General features: G+C 41.9%; 1 protein-coding gene across 2 annotated transcripts; it reads left to right on the plus strand.

The window, feature by feature from the left end:
- Positions 1-1805: 1805 nt before the first annotated feature.
- LOC144125107 (protein FAM219A-like) lies at positions 1806-11578 on the plus strand. 2 transcript variants are annotated; one of them, XM_077658199.1, is made up of 5 exons: positions 1806-2127; positions 2982-3066; positions 4253-4346; positions 5092-5175; positions 9014-11578. In XM_077658199.1, exons 1-5 carry the CDS (start codon positions 1978-1980, stop codon positions 9198-9200), a joined length of 600 nt encoding a protein of 199 aa, XP_077514325.1. In that variant the 5' UTR covers positions 1806-1977; the 3' UTR covers positions 9201-11578. The 2 variants fall into 2 exon arrangements, with proteins under 2 accessions (XP_077514325.1, XP_077514326.1); XM_077658200.1 differs by lacking the exon at positions 5092-5175 and having other exon boundaries at positions 1812-2127; positions 9014-10788.
- The last annotated feature ends 2094 nt before the right edge of the window (positions 11579-13672 follow it).

Consider the following 13672-nt stretch of genomic DNA (forward strand, 5'->3'; position numbering starts at 1 on the left):
GTGCTTGAAGAGCTTTTATGCTGCAACACATAATGTGGTGCAAAGCCTTGATGCTGGTGCACTCTTATATTCTTTTGTCAAGAGATGAAAATTTAAGGACTCTGTCTTATGGCAGGAGTGCAGCATGCTCGTGTGTGGCATGAGCATGCTATTATGTGAAGGTCTGTCATGTTTCTTCTGGCGTTTGGGCTCATTTAATCTGATAGACCTTTACAAGACCTTTTTTTTTTTTTCTGGTGAGAAATGAAATCTAAGCGATTTCAGCACGCATGGGTAGCAGTTTCTTTGGCACGTGCATTTGTATAAAGCGGCAAAGACTTGAGGGAGTCCTTAAAGAAGTAAAAAATGACAGCCTACAGTGGTTGCCATGAGTAGGCGTGAAGCGTGTAATGTGCCCTAGCTAAGATTTGTTTTAATTTCACAGAAATTGGGATAAATTAGATTTCTGCTGAGCCACTCGAAAAGTAGCACCGACAGGCTGGCAGTATTTTTTAGTGCAAACAGCTGTGCAAGCGCCATCATTTAAGGAAGATTTTAGTTGCTTTGCTGGTGATTTTAGGCTTTTTTTTGCCTGCTGTCATTCAATATCTGGCTTGAACATTGTACCTGTTAGGTGCCTTCCCTTCGTGCCTCTCTGCCACCAGCAGATGTCCTCATACGACCATTCAACCAAATATTTTAATCAAAAGTAGTAGTGCAGTCTAATTTCCTACACAAAGAAATGTGCTCTGCGTTGAAGAATGTGCAGTATGTAGCTTTTTCTAAATTTAGCAGATGATAGTCATGTGCTTATTTCATGCAACAAAACAGAAGGCTCTTCTGCAAAACACTATTGCTTGCTGATGACTGCTATCTGCTGGGGTGGCTTAGTGGCTAATATGTACTGCCACTGAGCATGAGGTCATAGAAACAAATCTTGGCTGCAGTGGCTGCAGTTGCTGCATTACAATACCAGCAGAATGCAAAATTTTCTGGGTGTTGTGTGATTTCAATACGTGTTAAGGAACTCTGGGAACTCAAAATTAGTCCAGAGCCCTCCGCCATGCGTTCCATCGTAGAACACATGCAGGCTTGGAATGTTAAACTCCACATATGAACAATATCTGCACATGACTCCAAACACTGTCAACTATCTATATGATGTGGCATATTTGGCACTTCGAGGTACTTTAATTTATGTCTGCATATAATGTAGGCTTTCCAAAAAAAGCTTTTTCTTTAAACAAATTAGAAATATATATACAAAAGCATATTAGAGCAGGAACATATTAGAAATAAATTTAACTGTTGGGTAAAACTGAATTTTAAGAGTAAGCTTTTAAGAGTAAGAGCTAGCAACTTTACTTCCCACGACTGAGAAATGCGACATAGAGGGCGGCCGGTGTCTGGAATGTCTGGGATTCTGAGCAAGATCAGCAGACGAACGGCAGACCCATCGCGGCTGAGTAATCACCAAAGGAAAAAGCGTGCGTTTGTTCACAACATACATTTTTTCAGTGCATGATCTAGTATCATTATATGAATCTGAATGAAACTCTGGAAGTAAATAGTCTTCAAAATGCGATTTCTATGCAAAATCTGAGGGTGGCAGGAAGTGATCATGTCAAGAGCAGTGGGGCGCTCGTGAGCATTTTCTCCCTGTCATAATTTGTTACGTGTTTCTACTCTGCACGCAGGATGGAATAACCGTTTAACTAACGCGTGGGCGCTCTGCGGCGCGGCCTGGCGCCACTGGCGCGGCGCGCGTGCAGCCTCGACGTCAGGATGCATTGCTCTTGTGGTCATGGCTGTGCGCCTGTCGTCGAGGTTGCAAGTAAGGCAACCACCGTCTGCAATGTGTTGGTGTTGATGTGATGCCTCCGTAGCTTCGCGATTCGAAAGTGTAGATGAGATTAGTTTAGCTTAGCGTATGCTGCAAAATGAGGCGTGGCACTTACACACTAGAGTTCCAAGCCTTGCGTTAGCGGCCTAGATACCATGGAGGACAGCGGGATCGACAGCGATTCGAAGACGAACAGCTGTAATGGTGGTGAGCGGTCGCAGCAAGATCAACCGGCTTCCTTGAAGAAATTTGATGGCTGTGAAGCGGACATGGACGAAGCAGAAGGCGCTGTAGACAAGTCCCAGGTTTGCGCACCTTTGCCTCTATCGTGCATTGATGTGGACGCATGCGCTGCCGTTCTCCATTTTCTATTCTCCGTCTATGCTCCACGGGGCACGGGTAGGAACCATCTGTCGCGGTTGGTGTGCGTTTTCTTGTTGCATGTTTTCTCTGCCCGCCGTCTCGGGAATAAGGCGCGATGCTAGTGCGATGCAGCCTAGGAAGGAGTAAATTTTTTGCGATCTGGCGCAGATTGACGTTTACAATTCGTTTTTATAATGCTTGAAGGAACAAACGCGCAATCATATTTGCTGCGCTGCTCGTGTACAGACACCAGCAGCACTTGTGCTCACGGCTGGTATGTTGTTAATGGCCGTTAGCAAAAGTTCAGATCAGTCTGCAGCATGAAAAGACACGCATGTGATCAGCTGATTCGGATCTCACATCGCGCACTCTCGTTTACCGGTAAAGATTTAGTATAGTTTGCAAGATATACGTTGCTGTATAAACATTTAAAGCAACGTGCTAGTGTTTTCGTTTGACAGTGCCTGCAATTGCTCCGCAGATAAGCAGATTCATGTCTCCTGAGAAGGTGTAACTGCGCTGTTAATTATCAGGATATAGATGTACTCAGGCCGTGGACGTGAAGGCCCCCGCAACCGTCGCGTACACTTCGTATACCTTATTACATTTTTTTTTTTCTGTGCAGGTTGAGAAGTAAAATTTCACGAATAATACTGTATTTATGAATGGGTGATGGTGAACGAGAACTGTTGAATTAAACTATAGTTTTCTCTACAGCCTCTGTTAGGAGATTCATCCTGAATGTGGTCCCCCGCACAGCTTATTCCCACTGAAATTTTGACATGTGCGGTTACAGGATGCACTGCCAGAGGAGTCGCAGAAGAGTTCTCAAGAGCAAGTGGCATCAAAGTCGAGAGCCCTCCAGCTCCACAGACGATTAGGTATGCATTTCACTTTGCCTGCCTGTTTTGAAGGTTCTTACTAAGTGGTCCGTAGTCATTTGCTTTCTTTCGAAAAAGGAAGACAATGCGAGAATGAAGGCATATAAAAATAAAAATACAAAGAATGGCTCAATTAAAGGTAGTGGGAAGTCTGCATTTAAGGGGCGGTTATGAGCAATGGAAAGGTGCAGTAAGTGCCAGCTCAAAGTGATCACCTGAAATCTGCTTTGAGGAAAAAAAATGAACGAATGGGTGAAAGGCAAGGCTGTCTTCATATTGGTAAGCTCTGGGTTAATTTCAACCACTTGGACTTTTTTAATGTGCACTGCACAGCACACAGGTGTTTGCATTTTGTCTCCATCGAAATGCAGCCACAGCAGCCAGGATTCGACCTGTAACTGCATGTTCAGCAGTTGAATGAGCTACTGAGCGACTGCGGTGCAGTAAGCATACCACATTATATGTTGCCGACGAAGGTTTTGTGATGCATAATGTACCAATTTCTGGGTGGGTAGATAGCACTGACTGGGGTGCCTTGTCTTATAACAGTGGGAAGCACGACTATTTACGAAACCAACCTCACTTGCCTGGGAGTTTGTCCAGCTGCTGCTTTCTAAGAAGCATGGCCATGTTTGAAAGCCTCCTTGGTAATTTATGTGAGGAAAAGTGAGGTCATTGAAGTATTTTGCTGAATACCTGCTAGGCACAGGCAAGCAGCTCTTGTCCTGTCACAAAAAAGAAAAGTTAATATACCACAACATTTGCTACAACTGGAAATCTATTATCGAATGGAGCTGGCATGCAAAAAAACTCTTGCACTATGAGGAGGGGCACTCACAAAAGAAAAGGAAAATATTATGGTGCCATCTGGGGTGTTTCCCAAGCAAGCGTAATGGTGCAACTGTTTAGTAGTGCTTTTGATTTCATGGTGGACATTGCCGTTACATGATCTCATGTTTCATTCTTTTTTTTTCTGTTTGCATAAAATTTATTGACATTAAGTGCCTAGTACTGCCACAGTGTGCTCTACTCTTAGAAAATGTGTGTTTCTGTTTTGCTGCAGCAGCACTGAAATTTAGGTAGCAGCAACCTGAACACAAATTTTTCCTAGTGTTCTTCGTGACTTGCTTGTTTTCTTGCAGCAGTGTTTTTTTTTTTTTTATGGCACTTCCTTCGTTTTTTGCAGAGAGACACATCCAGCAGTCAAAGAAAATTCGGCAGCAGACTCGAAATGCGTGCATCGACACACAGCCCAAAAAGACACTGCTACCACGAAGCAGGTATGTCTATAGAGACGTGCAGACCCCGCATTGTTTAAGTAGCAGTAGCAGTGTTGGAACTGCCACTCACGTCTCAAGTGGCTCAGGTCATTGCTGCAAAATTTGGTAGATGAAGCCAAAGTTTGCTCGAAGTTGATATATGCATTCTTGTAGAAAGCACTTGCTCATTACTAGAAGCGAACTGACTTTCGAGGCATATCATTGAAAAGCATGGCTAGTAGAACATGCCTTAAAAGGTTGCATGCAAAGAAGTTATATTGAGTTCCGATATGATCCCTTTTCTCTTTATTCTGCTAATTTTGTCTTCTAGCTCACCACATCACCTCATTTTCTGTCCTGCCTTTTTGTTTTTAATATATGTGCTAGAGCGGCATGTTTTTATAATGGTAACCTTTTTTTGGACAGAGAAATGGTTAGTAGTAGGTATTCTTTTTTCTTTTTCCATCTCTGTAGCTCATTTAAATTCTTTTATGCTGTGGTTAGGTATAGCTTTTTTTATACTTAGGTGTTGAATGCCCATGGAAGAAGTAGATTAGCGAACTAAATCAGCTTCCTGTAATTAAAAGGGAGGAGGTAATCGACCCAAAAGGTTAGTATGTGGTATGGCTGTTTGGTACCTGTGCTGTTGCTATAACACGCATCTCAGTGTTAATGTAATATAACAACCTCTCTTAAGGAACAGGAAGATGTTATAATTTGGATTAACTGCTGAGCATTCAGATCTCCTCTTTTGTCACTTGCATAGGCTTCCTGTGCCCAACAAAGGCCAAGGGTCAACTGCACAACCTTCAGGAGACACTGAGCCTTTGGTTACGTGGAAATCTGACAGGTTGGCTACTGTTTTGCTGATTACGTGTGGCTTGTCCCATCTAAGCATATTAGACCAAAAAAACAAAAATTGGGCCATTGCACCAGGACAAAGCTGCACTTTTGTTGGGAGCTCAGCTCATTAAAATTCATTGTTACATCTACAGATGATTCAGAGGAAATTATATCAAACTAGGCAGTCATAAGAACATAAAAAGAAACAGCGAGAGGGCATATTTTTGAAATTTATCTCTAATTATGTCACTGTAAAAGTTTCCCGGAAGATCCTGAGAACTTGTGTGAAATTAAAATTTTGTAGTATATTAGTTGTGTCAAAAGCAGACAAAACACTTTCTGTATTGTGCTACGATAATATGGGACAGTCATACAGGACAATTTTCTAAACAAACGTCCAGAAAAGTGGAACAACAACTGGTTGCTCCACCATGACAGTGCACCCGCTCACATATCACTTGTACAAGAGTTCCCAACTTCCAAAAACATCACAGTGTTTCTGCGCCTGCCCTATTTGCCTGACCTTGCCCCTTGCGACTTCTTGTTCCTGAAAATAAAACTGAGGCTGGAAGGGTATCGGTTTAATGCAATTGAGCAGATCCAGTCGTAATTGCAGGAGCTTTTCAATGCACTAACACTTGGCAACTTCCGCTGATGCATGGAATTATGGGAGAAATGCTGGGTTTGGTGTATGCACGCTTAATGTGACTACTTCAAAGGACACGGTGCAAACTAGGATTTAAAGTTACCATTTTTTTTTTTTCGATTGAATTCCCCAAACTTTTGGGTAGCACCTCGTACAAAGGCAGGCAAATCTAGCACAGTTGCGGAAGTGCTGCACACGGGGATGGCAGTGTATGCTATGAAATAGTTATAATGAATGATAAAACGAAAACACCCAATTTTGTGGGTAGTTTCTTGATGCAGCCTGCCATTTTTTTTATTGTTAATGAAAACAGTGAGTAGATAAAAGTGTAGCATTTTATGTCCACTGAAATAAGCCCTATTAGTCTGATTATATTTCCCAGAAAAAATTGTCCTAAAGATCAACAAATTATGGTACTTTTTTTTTTTGCATAATCCAATTTGTATCCTAATTTCAACTCAAGAAAGTGGCCTGAATTAAAAAAATATTTATGAAACTCTGTGTAACTTCATGCTCGGTGTAACCCAATATATCTTATCTGTACAGTGTGCAGCAGCATGCTCATGTTGGAACACCTGTTAATCCGACCATAATAGAAATGACAATAATAGCAATACTGTATAGCGTCAAATATAAACAAAATAACTGCCAAAGCCTTATAGAGCTTGAGCGGCACTGTCCGACAAGATATGTGCATACATGCACAGAAGGAAATGCTAAAGCATGATAAACACCATAACGCATCACGTAAGTTCAGTAAGAAAAAATACAAAGAAAAAACGGGTTTTACACTTAATGCTGCTCAGCTATAAGGCCATGTAGAAAAGAAAATGATGGCACTCAGTAATACCCAACGTCTATGCAATTGAAGAAAATTGCTTTCAACAACTGTGTTAAGAATAACATGCTGCCTTTACTGATCTGTCTGTACTATGCTTTACACTCCTGAGTTCCACAGAAATTGTAAGGTACAGCCTGGAGCAGAATGCTGAAATTGCAAGGGTTTATGAGATAAGCAGTAAAAAGTGTACAAAGCCATCAACCCATTATTTAACAGTGTCTCTCAAGTCTTTTTTTTAGTTTATATTTAATTTTGGTGAAGAACACTGGGAGATAACTGTAAGTAAAAAGGGGTGTAACAATCTCTTACTCTCCATATCTTGGGGGCAGACAGGTTGTGCAGTAAAATTCCTTTCATCGAAGAGACCGTGTGGGGACATACAGGATCTGATATTAACAAAACCAGAAATGTCTTACAACAACAGTTCCCGTCAACAGACGATAAAAATCTGGCAACGAGAACGTTTTAAAAACATCGAAATTGAAACCAAGGCCTAAATTGTAGCCAATAATTTTCAACAGTGAACATAAGATAGTGCTGATCCCAATTTTCCAGAAAACTGCACTGTGGCCATAAACAGTTGTACCATATGGCAGCATGCTGTAACCAAGAACATTTATAATTACTTTTCGTACCGAAAGCAGTATATACAGTAGAACCCTGCTGTAGTAAACTCGGATATAGTAAAAACTCGAATATAGTAAAGTTAAACTGTGGTCCCAATTTGCCTAACGTAGAGGACTGTATTTTTTTTTGGGGTTATAGTAAAGATTTAAAAAAAGGCTATAGTAAAAACATCTGACAGTGGCGATGTACCCCCCCCCCCCCCCCCCCCCCCCCGCCCCGCGGAATGATGATAACACAGCTCGCGCGAGGCCGACGTTCGGAGTTAAATGCATACCTACAACGACAAAACGATGCTCTTTGAGATAGCTTCACCACTAAGCTCGGAAGCTATGAGGACACGCCAACTTCTTAAAGTCCTTGGGCCGTGAGGCAAAGCCCGCGGCGCGCACGAAAAAAAAAGTAAAACTGGCTATGAACGCAGAAAGAAGGAGGCGCGGGTCCCTGAGAAAGGAAATACCATAAAAATGCAGCGAACAGTAGGGAAGGGATGAAAAGGGCGAACATTGGCAGCACGGCAGCGCGAGGCACAGGGAAGCAACGGCAAGGAACGGAGGCGCCGTATTGCCGCTTAAACGGCTCTGAGGCTGCAGAAAATGACGCCGAGGTCACGCAAAACTTTTGTTTGCACATGAAATCAAACTCGCGTTATATTCGAAGCCACATTGTATTTGTGCAAATGTGGTACTTCCTCGACGTAAACAAAACCGAAAATGTGATAAGATGAAATGTGATAACTGAAAATAAGTAATTATCACATAAAGGGACATATATTAGTGCGGGCAGAGAAAAAAAGAAAAAAATAATAATGTTGCCCAGCCTGCAGCGACATAAAGGGACAATAAGAGCAGGATGGAAGGTATTTGTGATTGTTTCTTTTATAAACCAACACTGTGGTTAGTAAGTAGTCAATGAATTACCAGAGAGCATCCTCAGAGCCATTCCATCACCAACAACTGGTATAGTAAAGACCTTGATATAGTAAAGATTTTTCCTGGTCTGAGTCACTTTATTATAGAGTGGCTCTACTAAAGTACGAAATTTGTAGAGCACAAAGGAGATGGCTCGAAGTCTTTTACAAATGTAGTTGTGAGGTGATCATTTCATGAAAGGCCGTTGTCAAAGTACATTCTTAAATAATTTACGTCAGTTACATAATTTAGAGGCTCACAATGACAGTGCGAACAAGCTGACCCTTGTGACATAAAGTGGCACTTAAAGTAGATCTTTTTCAGCAGGCTGTGAGAGTAGATAACTTGAGTCTTGGATTGTGCTGTGAAATTACTGGCTGCATGCCTAGGCTATGAGGAAATTTTTTTGCTTCTGCTATGCTTTTTAAACTTTTGCAGCTGGCTGCGCATGCATGAAATGCAGGCTGCTCATTTTAGTTAATGCACAGGTGTACACACTCATACGTTCAGTTTTTGCACCAGTTTTTTTTAACTGCAGCTGTGTTCTCCAGGACTTCTGTGCCTTATCTGTTAAATACTTGCAGATATGTAGTGGTTGGACAGTGACATGGAAGTGCACATGAATGCATATTGATCTGTAACTATGCTCCTGTGGGTTTATAAGTTGGACAAACAAAACAGATTGCATTTCTCGCTCTGGTATGTGGGCCTGTGAATTCATCAGCTTCCTTCTTTGCCTTTTTTTTTTTATGCTGGCTAAATATCATCAACCAGTTTTATCCCGCTAAATGGCAACCATCTCTTGTCTTTTCTTTTGCCACAGTGAAGAGGATTTTGAGTTTCAGCCCACATCTAAGGCAGCTGCCCGTGAAATCACCCAACAACTTATCCGAGACGGATACGACCTCGACTTGACCCCCGATGACGACGACTTGGACCTTATTCCACCAAAACCGCTCAGTCAAAGGTGTTCCTGTTGCAACCCATCTCAGACATGCTCCATTATGTGACTGGTCGTTGTCCTCTTACCGGTGTGACTGGTGCTACTTCATGAAGAGGAGTGTCTTGGCCTGGGAAGTGCTTTGGGTACAGATGTGTGCATTCGTATTCAGTTTTTACATTGCAATCTGCTCTACCACAACTCATTTGGATGAACCTCAGCATTTTAATATGAGCCCTCTACTTTCCAGAGGAATGCTTCACGTTTTGAAGCTGTGACAAGGCAATCTCAGAATCTGTAGTGGCAAGTTCAGCATGAAATTGAGCTGTTTATTAACTGCTCTCCAATTATTGGAGGGATGCTTCCACATGGCGAAGCTATTGCTTTCCTCAGCACCAACATATAGCCGAGCAACATTCTTTTGTAACGAAAACCTTTAGGACTATTCTGTATCGATTCCTGAGCCCACAACGGTTTACTAAAAACAGGGCTACAGTTTGTGCTGTGATATGTCTACTCAGCACTGCACATGAATAGTATTGCACAAGAAACTGGGACTCTACCAGAACTCTCATTTTTCTCATGTGCGAAGCACAGCCACAACTGTGGCAGGCAGTCTTGTCTGAGAACAGAGTAAGATTGCATGGCAAAGTGGGCACAAAGTATTGCTGAAGTGGGTGATGCATTCTGACGATATTTATGGTTGGTGCCAACGTTACACATGGCCCAGTAACCTTGCATGGCTAAATTTAGATCTGACATTATTACAGCCTTTGTAATCAGGTTGGCTCTGAACGTTAGTCAAGATGTCTTCAGCTAATGCAGTTTTCACTTTGGCAACCGATTAACCTGTTCAACGGAAATGTTCAGTGCCAAAAAAGTTTGTGCGCTATAGCCAAGGAATTATTTGTTAGTTGCATTTTCCTTGCTGCTAGTTGTAGGTCAAGCCATGGCAGTTTTGTAACATTGCTCACGTGTATATTGACCTTTTTCAGGTAGTCGTAAGTTAATATTGGGATGGATCAGAATTACATTTCTGATTGTAGAACATGCCTTCAGTGTCTAGTGATGACGATGGCACTGGAACCTTCCACGTAGTAATCCAGGTAACTGTCATCTTTATAATGCATCAATATTGTTAGATTATGGGATCAGCATCTATTAAATGCTCTTATTTACGTCAATTTCTTGCAGGATGCATTTTAATATTTTGTGTACTTGCAATTATGAATAGTAGTAGTGCAGGTGGCATGGTGTGTGTGTACGTAGAAGCACACATTGTCAGTTGTTACCATTCATAGTTTGCGTACAGAATTAGAAACTAGATTACTTTGTCTGTACCTGTTTTCACCCGTCACATACCTGTGCAGTGCGCATGCATCACATTGGCTGCAGTGCAGGACTCTGTGCACAGTATGAACTAGGATCTCGTGAAAAAGGTCAATTATATTATTCTGCCTTTTGGTAACGTTGCAACTGCAGGTTGCTTCTTGTTCCCGGTGTGTTGTTTTGCTTAAGCAGATGCCAGTATTTTTTTTTCTTGCAGAAGCATTCCATTTATACTCTAGTCATTGCCTGGTGTACAGTTGCTAGCCATTTTGGATGCGCATGTTTTTACCTAATACGTTACGTATTAAATGTGGCATTTCAAGGTCTGATGGCATGAATGTTACTGCTGTGCATTGTTGTCAGATACAAGTGTATGTTCATCATATACACCTGTGCTGTGGTAGCATTATGTTTGCAGAGTTCCTAGTACTAGTATTTTGTTTTTCCTTGGGGTCTTAGGATGTAGGTTAGGGCAGCACTTCTATATACTGGTTCATGCGATACTTGATGTATTTACTTTACCAGACATGTATTGCTAGATGTCAGAAACATCATTGGGTTCAACATTATCCCAAATCCACCCAAGCAATAGTGCCTAACACAAAATTGAATGCTATCGGAGGTGCAAAACCAAATGCTAATCATTGAGGCTAGGCAAGCTTTGTATAACTGTCACCTAAAGCAATATTTAGGCCATGCGCACTTTGACTGTAAGAAAAAGGCTACATTTATTTAGGGGCTTTAGGTTAATGACTGTTTTGCTACAAGCATGTTTCAAAAACATCTTCATGAAATGCATTAATGCTCTTGCTGTCTGTGACATGATGGCAGTTTTAGCAATATAATGTGCTGTCCTAGCCAGCAGTGAAGAAGCAGGTCAACTAATGGAAACATCTCAGCTTGACTGATTACTCGTAGGCACTGCCTGTGAAAAAGAAGTCTCACCATAGCTCATCCATCGCTGGCCACATCCAACTGCAGGTGCTTGCACTTTCCAGCTGCTGCAGTTACGCCTGACATTTGGTACCATTTCTTTATTGCTTAGTCAAAAATGCTAAATGTAAAATATCCATCTTAAAAACTGCCTGAAGAAGCTTCATTCATTGTCCCCCTCTTATGGGAATATTGTGATCAATTTGCCTGGTTCTGTCTGCCTGAAGTAATGCACTGTACTCTTTGCAGTGTTGTAGGTGTTATCGAAAAAAAGTAACTAAATACGTTACTCGTTATGCTAAGAAAAAGGAACACATTACGCCCATACGTTACCTACAAAAAAAAGTAATGCGTTACCGTTACCGAAAAAAAGTATCGCACGTTACTTTGCCGTCACTCCATGGCCATAAATTTTAGTTAGTGCGTCTACACCTTAAGAACTCACGATAACAATTTCATAAGGCTCATATTTCACATAAAATTTCTAGCCCAAACAACAATTTTACACGAAATCCTGGTTTAACTAGAATACTTTGCATAAATGTGCAGGAGCTTAGCAATGTTATAGTGGCCTAAAGTTGCCTGTAGAGTTATATGTGATGGATTCTAAATTTGTGGCCCATGGTGAAGCCATTTTCTGAATGTGACATTAAACACAAAATGACACTTCATCATCAATTCTAACTTCACAAAGAAAACATCGCTGAACTCTCAACAAATTTGCAGTAATTCTGAAATGTGGCATGTTCGAAAATGCTTGCATGCTTCCATTCTCTAGAGAGTTGTGTGTGTGAGTGGTTTGGGAAGGAGAGGTAGGTGAAGGCAAGTGTGAATGTGTTTCACGTGCGTTTGATGGGTATTGTCTTTTTTTTTTAGTTGGGTGCGTCGTCAAGAGCAGGTGTTTTCTGGCATGCATTCGAGCCGCAACAGAGGTCGCCGAAGGCACCTGTTTATTTGCAGCATCAATTTAGGTTCTCTGTTTTTTTCTAAAAAAGGGGGGCGGAGTGGGGGACAACTGGAACAAAGAGTAACTAGTAATGTGACACCTCACGTTACCGAAAAATGTTAACGCAAATGTGACCCGTTACAGATCCCAAATGGTAACGAGTACATTACTAAGTTACCGAAAAAAGGAACGCATTACCTGTAACGCCGTTACTTGTAACGCGTTACCGCCAACGCTGACTCTTTGGCAATGCTATTATGCTCTGTGCCAGTCAACAATGTTCCAGCATCCAGAGCCCGTTTGCACGAAGCAAATAACACAGCCTAGTTCCCAGTCTAATCTTATTCACGGTCTAAACTGTCTTGGTTTCGAGGAAAGGAAAGGTACCCAACTAGCTCATTTTGTGGTTGGATACCTAAATTGCACTAGCTGGCAACTGAAGCTTTTCTGTAGGTTCCTGTTTCTTTTTTCTCTAGGTGTGGTTGAGGTGTCCACCCACCAAGTGAGCCAGTTATGCACTTTCTCTTTCGTCAAAACCAAGAGAGGGTTAGGGAGTGAATAATATAAGTCTGGGACTGGAAAGTGGGCCCAGGTTTGCAATCAGGTAAGCCAGTGATTCTGTTGTTTTTAGCTTTGGGGGCAGCAAAAATGAACGTTTCTAGAGTGAAGCGGTTTGATATGAGCTATATTACAGTATGGTTAAGTCTCAAAATAAAGTAAGCATAGTTGGATACAACTTAAGAATGTAGTGGCAAGCGCTGCTCAAAAGAGGCCCTTCAGCCAGTGGTGTCAACCAGCATTTACGATGTTGCAATTATTTTAGGGCGACAATGCACGGGGCTGGCAGGTGGATTAGCCACAAGTTAGCTGTGGTGATGTGACAATTGGTTGACACCATTGGCTGCAGGGTCTCCTTTGAGGGGCATTTGCCGCTGTTCTCAAGTTTTTATTGAACAATAAAAGGAAAGGTGGGCACTGAGGCAAGTGTGCTTTTAAGTGCTCTGGCAACCCAAATAGCTCTTCAGGGAAAGGAAAGAAAATAATTCCCTTTCTAGACAACACATAAGGGCATAGAGAATGTAGTTTTCCTGAACAAAGCTGAATACACTGCACGAAAATTAGCGGATATCCTGTGCTTAATCCAGAGGAGTGTCCATTCAACTGGTGACCTTAAACCTCTTTTAACGCTGGCTACTCATGGCGTGACAAAGTAAAGCGAGGGGCTAGGTGGGGTGGATGGTGGTAGTGTGACTGTGCAAGTAGGATTAGCCTTACAGTGGCCTGTTGGCAACTGCTCCACCTGAGGCACTGATTTAAATGATTGTGTCTCTACC

Source organism: Amblyomma americanum, chromosome 3 (genome assembly GCF_052857255.1).
Source record: "Amblyomma americanum isolate KBUSLIRL-KWMA chromosome 3, ASM5285725v1, whole genome shotgun sequence".
NCBI classification, from domain to species: Eukaryota; Metazoa; Arthropoda; class Arachnida; order Ixodida; family Ixodidae; genus Amblyomma; species Amblyomma americanum.

Coding starts and splice junctions, on each gene's coding strand:
- LOC144125107 (XM_077658199.1), top strand. CDS start 1,978: ATGGAGGACAGCGGGATCGACAGCGATTCGAAGACGAACAGCTGTAAT. Junction 3,067..4,252: donor CCAGCTCCACAGACGATTAG/GTATGCATTTCA, acceptor CGTTTTTTGCAG/AGAGACACATCCAGCAGTCA. Junction 5,176..9,013: donor GTTACGTGGAAATCTGACAG/GTTGGCTACTGT, acceptor CTTTTGCCACAG/TGAAGAGGATTTTGAGTTTC.